Source organism: Rhinopithecus bieti, unplaced genomic scaffold (genome assembly GCF_001698545.2).
Source record: "Rhinopithecus bieti isolate Rb0 unplaced genomic scaffold, ASM169854v2 scaffold_9619, whole genome shotgun sequence".
In the NCBI taxonomy this organism is placed as follows: domain Eukaryota; kingdom Metazoa; phylum Chordata; class Mammalia; order Primates; family Cercopithecidae; genus Rhinopithecus; species Rhinopithecus bieti.
The window spans coordinates 221944-234349 of record NW_016806074.1 but is presented as its reverse complement, the minus strand read 5'-3'; the positions used below and the strand labels follow the sequence as shown (position 1 = coordinate 234349).

The 12406-nt window shown below is 33.8% G+C and overlaps 1 protein-coding gene across 1 annotated transcript in view; it reads left to right on the top strand.

Moving 5' to 3' along the window:
- Positions 1 to 12406, top strand: part of PTPRQ (protein tyrosine phosphatase receptor type Q) — a 207191-nt gene that overhangs the window by 64747 nt on the left and 130038 nt on the right. Inside the window, exons 15-19 of the mRNA XM_017874615.1 lie at positions 1306 to 1596; positions 1841 to 2116; positions 2483 to 2634; positions 6282 to 6423; positions 9202 to 9471. Coding sequence (XP_017730104.1) covers positions 1306 to 1596; positions 1841 to 2116; positions 2483 to 2634; positions 6282 to 6423; positions 9202 to 9471 — 1131 coding nt within the window. The remainder of the gene's footprint in view (positions 1 to 1305; positions 1597 to 1840; positions 2117 to 2482; positions 2635 to 6281; positions 6424 to 9201; positions 9472 to 12406) is intronic.

The following is a 12406-nucleotide window of genomic DNA, read 5'->3' as shown; positions in this document are numbered from 1 at the left end:
TAATTTACTTATTCATTTTCTTTAAAGACTTAAAAAATCTCTAGCAACTTGTTTTCTTTTCAGACTTTGAATCTGCATAGGACTCTGCAGCACTTCTGTTCTCACTGTTTGTGACTAATATATCCAGAATTTTTTTTTTAACTCCAGGAGTTTCTCGTATGCATCTTCTGAAGAATCCTATTTATCCTGAGTATTCAAAAAACTATAATGATTGAAGCTCTTGATTTTTTTTATGTTTCAATTTTCAGAATACAGTGATAAGCAGATCATTACCTATTTTTCTTGTAGTTGCTTCTGTCATCCATTTGCTTGTTTATTTTCAAAGATTAACCCCTTATTGAGAAATGGTAGTGACCTAAACTTCTGGAGTAAAGCTCCATGTTTACTCTCTGAAAGCTGTAAATTGAGAGATTCCTTAAGCATGAGAAATGAACGGTTGTTGTTTTTGGAAAAATCTTTTGAATTGTTGACAAGTTGGTCAACATAAAAATAAATGATAAATGTGGGGAAATATGTATTTGTCTAGCAAAATGTTATATTGTAATATATGATCAATACCATTTCAGGCATTCTTTAAATGCAGATCTCCCCCAGGATTTTTGCCAACCTATAACATTTTATCAGTTATTATTTCTACACCATGGATAATAAGCACTTACTATGCACTACTCCAGGTGGATGTCAAATTTACATTAATAGAGTTTAATGTCACAATACAACTTATATCTGAGATTTGGAACTTGTGTGCAAGTAGAGTAACTTTTTAATATACAAATTTGTGTTGGTAGTCTGGTGACTGGAGACATTTTGAGACTGGATATTGGGAAAGCTTTTAGTATTGATTCTTCTGACTACCCACATGACCTTGGAGAAGTCACTTAATGGCTCTGAGCTTTAGTTTCCTCATATGTACAACAAGGGTAATATTTAGAAGAAATAAGCTAAAAGATGGTTTAGATAATATAAATTATCAAAATATTTAAATAAAGCAGTATACATGCACATATTACGCACACACACAGACACACACACACAATGTCCACATAGTAGGAAAGAAGAGCCAAGAAAATATCATAGAAACAATTCCCATACATATTAAAGATGACAGAGTTTATTTTGAATGATTTTTAAAATAATTTTTTAGAAGATATTTTATAATAGGTGAATGTTTACCACATCTGCATTTAAATAATTTAAGAGCTGATGATGTAATAGTTGCCATTTCAACAATTATACTCAGTTTGTGAATTAGATTCTGTTTAGGGTAACTGATGATTTTTGTATTTTGCCCATTACCTATCATAGTACCTGAAGGGCTTGTTGGAAACCTGACTTACGAATCCATTTCGTCAACTGCAATAAATGTAAGCTGGGTCCCACCGGCTCAACCAAACGGTCTAGTCTTCTACTATGTTTCACTGATCTTACAGCAGACTCCTCGCCACGTGAGACCAACTGTAGTTACATATGAGAGAAGCATATATTTTGATAATCTGGAAAAATACACTGATTATATATTAAAAATTACTCCATCAACAGAAAAGGGATTCTCTGATACATATACTGCCCAGCTATACATCAAAACTGAAGAAGATGGTAGGCTAGACCCTTTTATTGCCTATTAAGCAGATTGTTGTTGTTCCTTTCATTTACATTGCTTTCTCATAGGAAACAGTCTTCAATTATATTGCTTCTGTTTGATCTCAAGTAATTAGCCTTTCAATAAACATAATGTTTCTTAAAATAATCTGCTAAGAAAATCAAATCCCATTATGATTGAATCCTCTTTTTTAATGCTGATTCACTTTTGTTTCATTTAATATTCTCTTTTCTTTTATAGTCCCAGAAACTTCACCAATAATCAACACTTTTAAAAACCTTTCCTCCACCTCAGTTCTCTTATCATGGGATCCCCCAGTAAAGCCAAATGGTGCAATAATAAGTTATGATTTAAGTTTACAAGGACCAAGTGAAAATTATTCTTTCATTACTTCTGATAATTATATAATATTGGAAGAGCTTTCACCATTTACATTATATAGCTTTTTTGCTGCTGCAAGAACTATAAAAGGACTTGGTCCTTCCAGTATTCTTTTCTTTTACACAGATGAGTCAGGTAAGCTGGAATCCACATTTCTTCAAACAATTTCACTGTTGCAGCACCTGCTCTCTCTTTTTAAGGAACAGCATGGAATATGAAAGGATATCTGATTGTCTATTTGTAACAGCCTTACCATTATATTTACTTTGTTGAATTTTTTTTTTCAATTTGAGCTTCAGAATTTCCTGTTCTGTTTAAAGCTACTTTGGAACCACTGTGTCCAAATACAGATTATAATGAATTATGATATTTATTTCTGAAATTAAAATATGATCATTTAATAAATCTTTTTGAATTAATATCTTCAGGAAAATAAGTCACGGTGCTATTTTATTGTTAAAAGTTTTATGAATGTAAGTTTCATCATGTGTTTTCCTACAGTGCCTTTAGCACCTCCACAAAATTTGACTTTAATCAACTGTACTTCAGACTTTGTATGGCTGAAATGGAGCCCAAGTCCTCTTCCAGGCGGTATTGTTAAAGTATATAGTTTTAAAATTCATGAACATGAAACTGACACTATATATTATAAGGTACGTTGATTATAACAGTATATGTTTATTTTTAAAAATCAGAAATTGAATTAAAATCTTTTGACACAGGAGGAAAATGGACTACTAAATTAAACAATGACTATTTTTTTAAGCTTATTTCCTACAATTTAAGGATGCTTGTGGAAAACACAAGAAGCATTTGCCAGATATATAAGCTGAATACTTCACAGAGCAATGTGCTTAGATTTGTAACTTCCAGATATCTACAACTTAAGAAGCAGTTGCATCATTTTGTTAATGCTGGAAAGTGTATAGTAATTTTTTTCTGGCTTACAAATATAAAATGTATTTCTATCTGTTGTTAACAGCAGTACCAAGGGAATCTTTTTAACCTTTTGGAAAGGTATTCATATTTATTCTGGACTTCTGGTCATCTTTCCCGATAGCATATGATCCTACACCAATTGGTCTTTTAAGATATATCCTTATATTTTTGTTTTCAAGAGTAATTCATTTGCAACACTAACCACATTTTCCCTCTTCCATTTTTGGAATTCAGAATTAGTGAAAAGTATCCACAGAACTGATGTAACAAAGAGTCTCAAATATATGTTTGTGATTTCTAGCATTTAATTGCCAAAATGTAATTAACAAGCATTTATTTAAGAAAATTTTCTTATTATTTTCCTCAAAGGCAAATAACGTCCTGGAATGTTCTTATTTAGTTTACAGCAAGAAGAGTGCAAAAAATCTGCAGTAAACATTTTACTTAATATTATGAGTATTACAATTTATGACTGTGGTAAATCATTGTTATAGCATATGTAGCTTACAAATAGAATAGTAAAAATCAAAAGCAGGCATTAACTTTATGTCATCAGGAACAATGACTTTCTTTCTGGAAACCAATATATTACTTTCAAACTTGAGAGTCTGAGTATAATTTGAATCATATTACCCCATAAATGTGAAATTTGTTTCCCAGAAGTGTGAAATTACATTAAATGACATGAAGCCTCTTGCCCTTTAATATCTATCCCTGGTTTAATCTTAACATTTTTCCATTTTTTATTTGCTTTGTCTCTATGGGTCACTGGGAGATAGATATCAAAAGAGAAAAAAGAATCCTTTTCTTAGAGTAATCGCATTCCTAGGACAATTGTGTATGTGTATTAGAGCGTGGTTGTCTACATATGGATCTTATCTCCTCAGAATGGTGATCTCTAACATAGACTGTCTTAGCATAGTGGTGAAGCAAGGGCTCTGACTTCAAATTACCTGGCTCAGATTCTGCCTTTGAGACTTATTGTGCTTCAATAGGGACATTGCTTACTTCTTAACGCAAAATGGGAGTTACAAAGATGTGTACATTCGAAATCGAGGATTACAAAGGAAAGTCTACATAGAGCATTTCAAACAATTCCAAGCATGTGATAAACATGTTAGCTGTTGTTGCTGTAATTGTACACAGTTTTTAAAAGAACAAAAAAATCTGTCCAACATTGTAATAGCACTAAGCATGGAATGACAATATGCCATTATGTGAACATGAGAACATGAGAATAATTCATATTCTAAGATTTGGAAACAGATTTTCTCAATAGAAGCACATCTTTAATATTTCACAAGCAGCAAAAATACCATCTTTATACCATTAAGTATTAAATATATCATTTGGGATGGGCAGTTGTTTTGTGTTTTAAAATCTGCTACCTCGTGTTACTCCTTTTTACATCTATTGTCTCATTCATCAATTTTCATAATCTTATTTGCTTTTGAATTCCTTTAAATGTACTCTCATGCCATCTTTTTCCCTGTCTCAACATCTAGTTACTATATCTGCTTTCCTCTTTCTGTTTAGCTTTCTCCCCTAGTGTGTTCTATTTTCCTTTCTCTTTCATCTACCCTGATATCCTGACAGCATCAATTTATATTATTTTATCTGTTTTTCTATTCTTTTTCTTCTTTCAAATTATGTGTGCATTTGTGGAGGTAGAATAACGTTATAACCACTTCAAATGTTACCGCTATCCCAGTCAATCCACTGTGGTCCACGGATAATGAAATCAATAGGTGACTTGGGTCACTCACACATACTGAAAGAAATTATTTATTTAGTACAAAGTTCTATCAAAATATGTTTGTAAGTATTTATCACTCATGTTTCCCTTTTTGACAACATACGCTTGTGTAAATCTGTTCACTATCCCATAAACTACTCTCTTATTACTATGCCCTCTTGAGTTCAGTTGTTTCTCTGGCTATTACCTCTTCCTAACCAAAATCATAATTTGCTTGTTTTGTGTTTATTTTTTTCTCATTCAGAAATTGTATATTTCTCTAGTTAATATAAAAATTCTTTGATGGCAGGAACCATGCCTTATATGTGTCTATAATCTCAGAATATCTAATATGTGTTTTGTAAATAGTAAGCAGGAAAGAATGACTGCAGTATATTAGGTAAGCCCCTAAAGTCAGTCAGTGAATTCCTAGAGATTATTTTTAAATGCGATTCTAATTGTAAATTTTCCAATAATTAATATTCTTGTTAAAATTTCTGTTACTGTGGTGTTTAATAAATAATCAAAATGGTTTATATTTTGTCAGATATAACATAAGAGTCCTACGTTTATATCACATAGGAGATTATCTTCTCTGTCCATGAGGATAATTGATTAATCTTAACTGCTTTCTTGGTTAGGACAATTATCTTTGAATGAAAACTTTCTACTTAATGATAATTTTTTCTATGAGAAAGCATATTCCTCCTTGGGCAACTATGATACTCTTTTGTTCCTTTTCTTATTTCTCTAAAAGCAGTATCAAATTAGAAATTTAGGAATTGGCTGGGAAAAATCCCAATTTAAGCTTCATGGAAGCATATATTTTAAAATTAGTATTCACTGCTGTTTTGTCAGTGTCTACATACAGTAGCTGAAGAATAAATACATTGACACAGGAATGCTGTGGGTATCAAAATGAATTTAGATGAGTTCAGAAAATTACGTGTCTCCGACCACCACAAGTTGGTTTTAAATTGCAGACTGTAATTATAGCAAATTTTAAAAAATGAGTATATAATTCCAAGTAAAAATTATGAAAACAAAACACTCTAGTTTTCTAAAAAGTCAAAAGGTCTACAGGCACAGTGGCTCATACTTATAATCCCAGCACTTTGGGAGGCCGAGGTGGGCAGATCACCTCAGGCCAGGAGTTCAAGACCAGCCTGGCCAACATGGCTAAACTCCATCTCTACTAAAAAATACAAAAATTAGCTGGGCATGGTGGCACGCACCTGTAATCCCAGCTACTCAGGAGGCTGAGGCAGGGAGAATTGCTTGAACCTGGGAGGTGGAGGTTGCAGCAAGCAGAGATCATGCCACTGCACTCCAGCCTGGGCCAAAAACGAGACCTTGTCAAAAAAAAAAAAAAAAAAAAACTCTAAAAAAGGCAATTATGAGGTTCTTCAGGGAAAAGAGGGTGCCCAGTTCATCCTTGTATCATAAACTGAGCACACTCTATGGCACAAGATAAATGCTAATATTTGTTTTATTATAATTTAAAATATCCATGCTTATTAATCTGTAAGTTAAATATAAAAGGAATAATTTCAATGAAAATATTCCAGTGATGAACAATTTTTTGACAATGCATTGGGACTAATAATTTTTTTTTCTGCTTTTCAGAATATATCAGGTTTTCAAACTGAAGCCAAACTTGTTGGACTAGAACCAGTCAGCACCTACTCTATCAGTGTATCTGCCTTCACCAAAGTTGGAAATGGCAATCAATTTAGTAATGTAGTAAAATTCACAACCCAAGAATCAGGTTAGATACACTTTTTGGACCTAAAATGTTTCATTTTATATTTAACACCTTTCCTTTCCTTTTCTCAGTTTATATGATAAAGTATCATTACTTAAGAGTCTACTCAAAGGGAAATTGCGTTTCAGTGATTTACGTTTAGTCTTGGTCTTGTGTGAAATCATATGCTGTATGTGTGTTTATGCATACATTTTTACACATAGTTTTTCCTTTTGAACAGAAGAAGTTGAAATAAAAAAGTAGTTTGGGAACAAAATAGCCTTCTAGATATCTGTGAAAATTACCTAATTCTTGGAACTGTTTGAGATAGCTGGGGAAGAAGGGGGGAATGAACTAGCAGTCACTTTTAACAGGCTGATTTATATTTTTATGAAACAGTATCTATAATTTTCTTTTAAGAAGATGAGTTGTGACATTTGGAGAGAATGAGTCATTGCATAAGCCCCCTATGTTCCCATCATCCCATCTTTACCATGTGGATGACACTGAAATATCATTGGCCTAATTCATCAACAGCTTACCTGCTGTGTCACACATGTAGTACACATGACATATCTTGCCTTTGTGTGCACACTGAGTAGTTTTTATTTACAACCATTTAATGATGGCTTAGTAATGTACTTTTCCTTTTCTCAACTGGACAACACCTTTAAAAGCACCTCTTTTTAATTTTTTTTTTTTTAACTTCTGTCAATGTTTATTGAATGAGTACAAGATCCCATTCTAGTCATTTCTCCTTATCAGCTCTGGATGTACTTCCTGGTATGTTAGTGAATCTCTAAATTGAGACTGTAGACCACTGACTACTAAATTAATCATTTTTGCATAAATTTATGACTACCTGAGACTGCTTTTCATAGCATTCCTGTAAGAGAGGCAAAATAAATAGCATTTATAGTGGATAAAAGTACATGCTGTGAAGTCATTACCTGGATTTGAATTTGAGCCCCATGACCTACTAGTTGTATAATCTTGGCAAAGGCTCATGACTCTGTGAGTCTCTGTATCCTTAATTGCAAAGAAGCACACATTAGCAGTAGCCATCTCATAATGTTGTTGTCAAACGTATTTGAAAAAATCCACATAAAGCACTTTATAGAGTGTTGGACACACAGTAAATGCCCACTTCATAGAGTGCCGGACACACAGTAAATGCCCTCTAAATATTACTGTTGCCCCCATTCCCATGTTACAGATGAAGAAGCCATGATTCAGGCATATTAGATGAAAAGGACCTCGAGAAAATTAGTGAAGAACCTGTCTAGAACATTGGCCTTCTGACTTCTAGTGACGAGTGGACATGACTGTAGGAAATGCATGTTGTAAACGAGTGATAGAATATAAAAATGTTCAACCCATAAATAAAAAATATTTTAATAATATTTGTACATGAGAGCAATAACAATCGAGGCTAATCTTGTAGAAAATGCTCTGTAAACCAATAAATATTTTTATCAGCAAGATGAAATTGTACCCCAACATTCTATACTCTGATTATTTAAATAAATAAAATTTTTACCTTTAAGAGTTTTAATATAACTAGTTATTTTTTTTTGAGGTTCAAAAAATCAGGAAAATAGATATTCACAAAATCCAGATTTAGAAACTAAAGTTCAACAAATTGTCAACTATCTTATGTTAACTTTAAAAATGTTGTTATATAATTCTGAAAACAAGGAAGTGAATAGTTAATAACATTTAATTACCATATCCGTTGATCAGCCCAGAAATTATCTTTAAAAAATTTTTCAATGCCACACATTCCTTAAGTATTCTCCTTTAGTACCGGTGTCTTTAGCTTACAGAGGAAGAAAAGTTTATAACAGCTCAGTTTAGATCCAGGTAGAGCAGTGTAGGCAGGTCAAGGATCACCTGAATATTCTTTAAAGCACTATATTTTGCATAATATATATGCTATAATGGCAGCAAGTTATTTTCTTTCAATTTTCATTGTTTGTAATCCACAGATTGACTATGTCCCAATTTTTCTTCTAGCATTATCTTTTACTGTGACAAGAAAATTTATTCTACTAATACCACCATTAGGGGACATTGGCTAATTGGACATTTCTGTGGGAAGCAACCAGTCTCTCTAATGTGCAGTCACTTTGGTGGGCTAGGATATTATTCCTTAACCAGGCCTTCCAGATACAGAGGACCTCTGAGAAATTGGGTTACTTTCAAGTAAATTCAGAGAAGCTCTAGAAAATAAGACTAAGGCTCCTTAAATCTTCCTTCCAATGATGTCTACAAAAGGTACTTAAAGATGAGATACTCAAGTTTCTTCCAAAGAAAACATCCCAGTAAAAACCAGTACCTTTAAATTAGTTAGGAGTTTCCAAGTACTGTGAAGCCCAGATTTGTCACATCAGGGAGGCACCTGTATCTGTGTTTTGCATAAAAATGTTCCATAATAAAGTATTGCTAAGATTCTTCCTTTCCAAGTAAAAGAGCAGTTATCAAACACTGCCTGGGCCTGGGCTTGAGGCTACACATTTGCTTCTGAGCTTTCGAGGATGTGATTGGTGCTTGGAGCTGGAAGATATTTAGTGACTGGTTCAATATTGTAAGGATTAATACAATAGCATAAAAAGCAAGTCAACAGCCTTTTGATTCTGTCTATGTTAATGACTTTTTAAGCACACATTGAAAATTTGATATATTAAATATTTTTCTAGTTGTACTTCTAAACACAGTTGTATCTAGTGATCACATAATTCAATCAGTTATCTACTTACGTGTGTGTGCACTTTAACTTGCGGCATATGTTTATCTCTTAAGTTCCAGATGTCGTGCAGAATATGCAGTGCATGGCAACTAGCTGGCAGTCAGTTTTAGTGAAATGGGATCCACCCAAAAAGGCAAATGGAATAATAACACAATATATGATAACAGTTGAAAGGAATTCTACAAAAGTCTCTCCCCAGGATCACATGCACACTTTTATAAAGCTTCTTGCCAGTACCTCATATGTCTTTAAAGTAAGAGCTTCAACCTCAGCTGGTGAAGGTGATGAAAGCACATGCCATGTCAGCACACTACCTGAAACAGGTAACTAACGTGAAACAGGTAACTAACATGAAACGTTTAACTATTTGGGGATTGTGTCAATACCACCTGCAATCTTTATAGCATACTTATCTAATCATATAAAGCACATATTAAAAAATACATCACAGGCTTTTTATCCCACGTGTTGCTTGAGTATCAGCTGTGTACTACATTGACCCTTCTCCAAAACATTGGGAGATTGAAGGGAGGAAAAAAAAGAGAGAGGATCCGCTTTACTGTATTTCCACAAATATAAAACCCCAACTTAATGAATTATGTTTTATCATGATTTAAAAGAAAAAATAAATATGTAAACCTTTCATGTATATCTTTTTTTGTCTTATTTGTTTTTATGGAATTCTAGATGTTTTCCTGAACTATATGGTTGCAGTATCAGACTCAGTTTCATCTATTTTCTCCCCTTTATATCAGTCTTTATCTTTCATGTTATTTGAATAAAATATCCAGGTCATTAAGCTTTAGTCCACAAGAAGAAATTCTCACCTTCCCTAGCAGTGCTATATCCTATGTCATAATATCCTTCATCCTATTTTCTTCCATATTCTACCTGCTTATATTAAAGTCTGTTTCTTTCCTGATAACACCACTTCCCTGGATGCCTGTCCTAATAGGCACTGTAGATATTGGCAATAATTGTCAAATTCTGGCACTTCCAGACCCTTTATCTTGGAAATGTCTTTCAACCCGTCTTGAGGCTGTAAACCTAGAACATCAAGACATAGCCTGCCTTCTCTCTGATTTCAGCATCTAACTCAGCATCCTTTCCTTTTCCTTCTTCCAGTGCAATATTTTTTCAGACTACGGTGTTTCCTTTTCCAGGATGGAATAGTTACATTTCAACAACACCATCTCTTGCTCCTTAGATCTCATACCATGTCATTGTGACTTATCCTCCACGAAGATTCCTCATTCTGAGAAGACCCCATTATTTGTTTTTTCCAAGATGCTGGCTGGTAAATATTTCTAGGAAAAAGTAGAAATGATTCTACTTTTTTCGTCTGTAAATTCATTGTCCTTAATTGTCCCAGCTTCTCCACAATCTTCTATGTATCCCTTGTTTATATGCTATAGGAAATATATTAATAGGAATACTCTCTATTCCACATGAAAATTGTTCTCTTTCTGAACCTAGTCTCTTCCCCCATCGTCCATATTTATTTTTATTTTACTAATACTATCAAATATATTGATAGACCCCCCTTCCATCAAAATTCATCCATGTCTTTATTTATGCCTTCCAGATACCTTCTCTTAGGATGTCCTTGCCTTCCTCTTTTAGGGATCTAGTTGTTCATTTTCGTTCTAATCTTATGTCTTCTCTAGAACATTACTCCATCAATTTATTCGCATCTCTCCCGCATTTATCCTCTCTCTCTTTTTCTTGCACATTCATCCAAATTGTTGAAAAATTTCAACTGAAGACCTAGTTGGAGTATCAACTCCAAATATATTTGAAATGGAATTTGTGTTGCATGAAATCACTGTCTTTTTCTTAGTTTTCTATGCCTGTTCTTGAGAATCCATTGGACCCCAAGCTTCATAGTTTTATAAAATTCCTTACTCCATCTCTTCTACGTACAATCAGGTCTCATCAATTCAATTTCCATCATGGCTCTGCAATTTGCCCCTTCTCTACCTTGACCACCACCATTGTATATCAGAGGGACCTTGTTGCTTCCTGTAATAACACCCTAACTAGCCTTATCACCCACACTACTTTACCCATAAGTCTCATCTTTCCACCTCCTCACTTAATTGAATCGGTTCTAACATACAAATAGACCGTTTATGCATTGGGAGGGGAAATGTATTATCTGAACAATAAAGGTTAGACATGTCAAGTTGGGTACCTGAAGCACAGAAGTAATAATGAAAGGCACCATGTGTAGGAGATGGGTTAGAATACTGCAAATATTTTACTCATTCTCATTGCCTAGAAAATATCCTAGAATCCATAGCTAATTAGAATTTGACTTCTCTCTAGCTTTTTATTCTTCTATCCTTTTATTGTATCTTCACGTATAGCTGATGTCTCCAGCCAAACTTCATTTATTTAGCATGCTATTTCACTATTTCAGTATTTTAACTTAGAAAACATTTATTAAACATCTACTATGAACTAAAAATTGACTAGATTCTCTTCTTTAAACATACCCAACCCTTTTTCATCATCAGATTGCTTTGCTTCCCTTAGCCGTATTATTATTTTCCCTTTCTATGACACATAAAATTTTATTCATTTTTAAAAGCCCAGCTTAAATGTGCCTTCTTTATTAAAGCCTTTAATGGCATTTCTGGACTTCATCCCAGATGTGCTGACTCATAGCCTCAATGAGTGAAGCTTAAGAATCCATGCACTTAAGCATCTCTTTAGGTAATTCTGATATTCTGTGTGTATCGGAGAGTACTGGAGTAGATTACCAGGAACTTTTGAGGACAGGCAAACAGTGTCAGAAAGGTCCATCAAGGGGTGACACGTGTTTTCCTAGTGGGTGGCCAGCACGTCATTGCTATGTGGAGTCTATGGGAAGAAAAAATATTCAAATCCAGGTAGGTGGTCTGCATCAGGGTGGTCTAGCACCAGGTAAAATGGTCTTGATCATTGGGCAGGAGCTGAGCCTTTGAGAACTGGCAAATAAAATACCGGACAATATATCTCAAATAAATGAGAGATTCAGGAATAAGGCAGGAGATACTAGGTTGGTGCAAACATTTAACTGCAGTTTTTGCCATTAAAAGTAATATTGAGTACACTGGTACTCAAAGTGACAGCTTAGACACAGGAATGAAGCAGGAATTCAGTTAGTAGAACTGTGACACATGATCCAAATCGCAATGTGCATCTGATGTAGAGTCACCTGAATTTGAGGTCCAGGTCTTTGTAAAATAATAATAATAATAATAATAATAATAA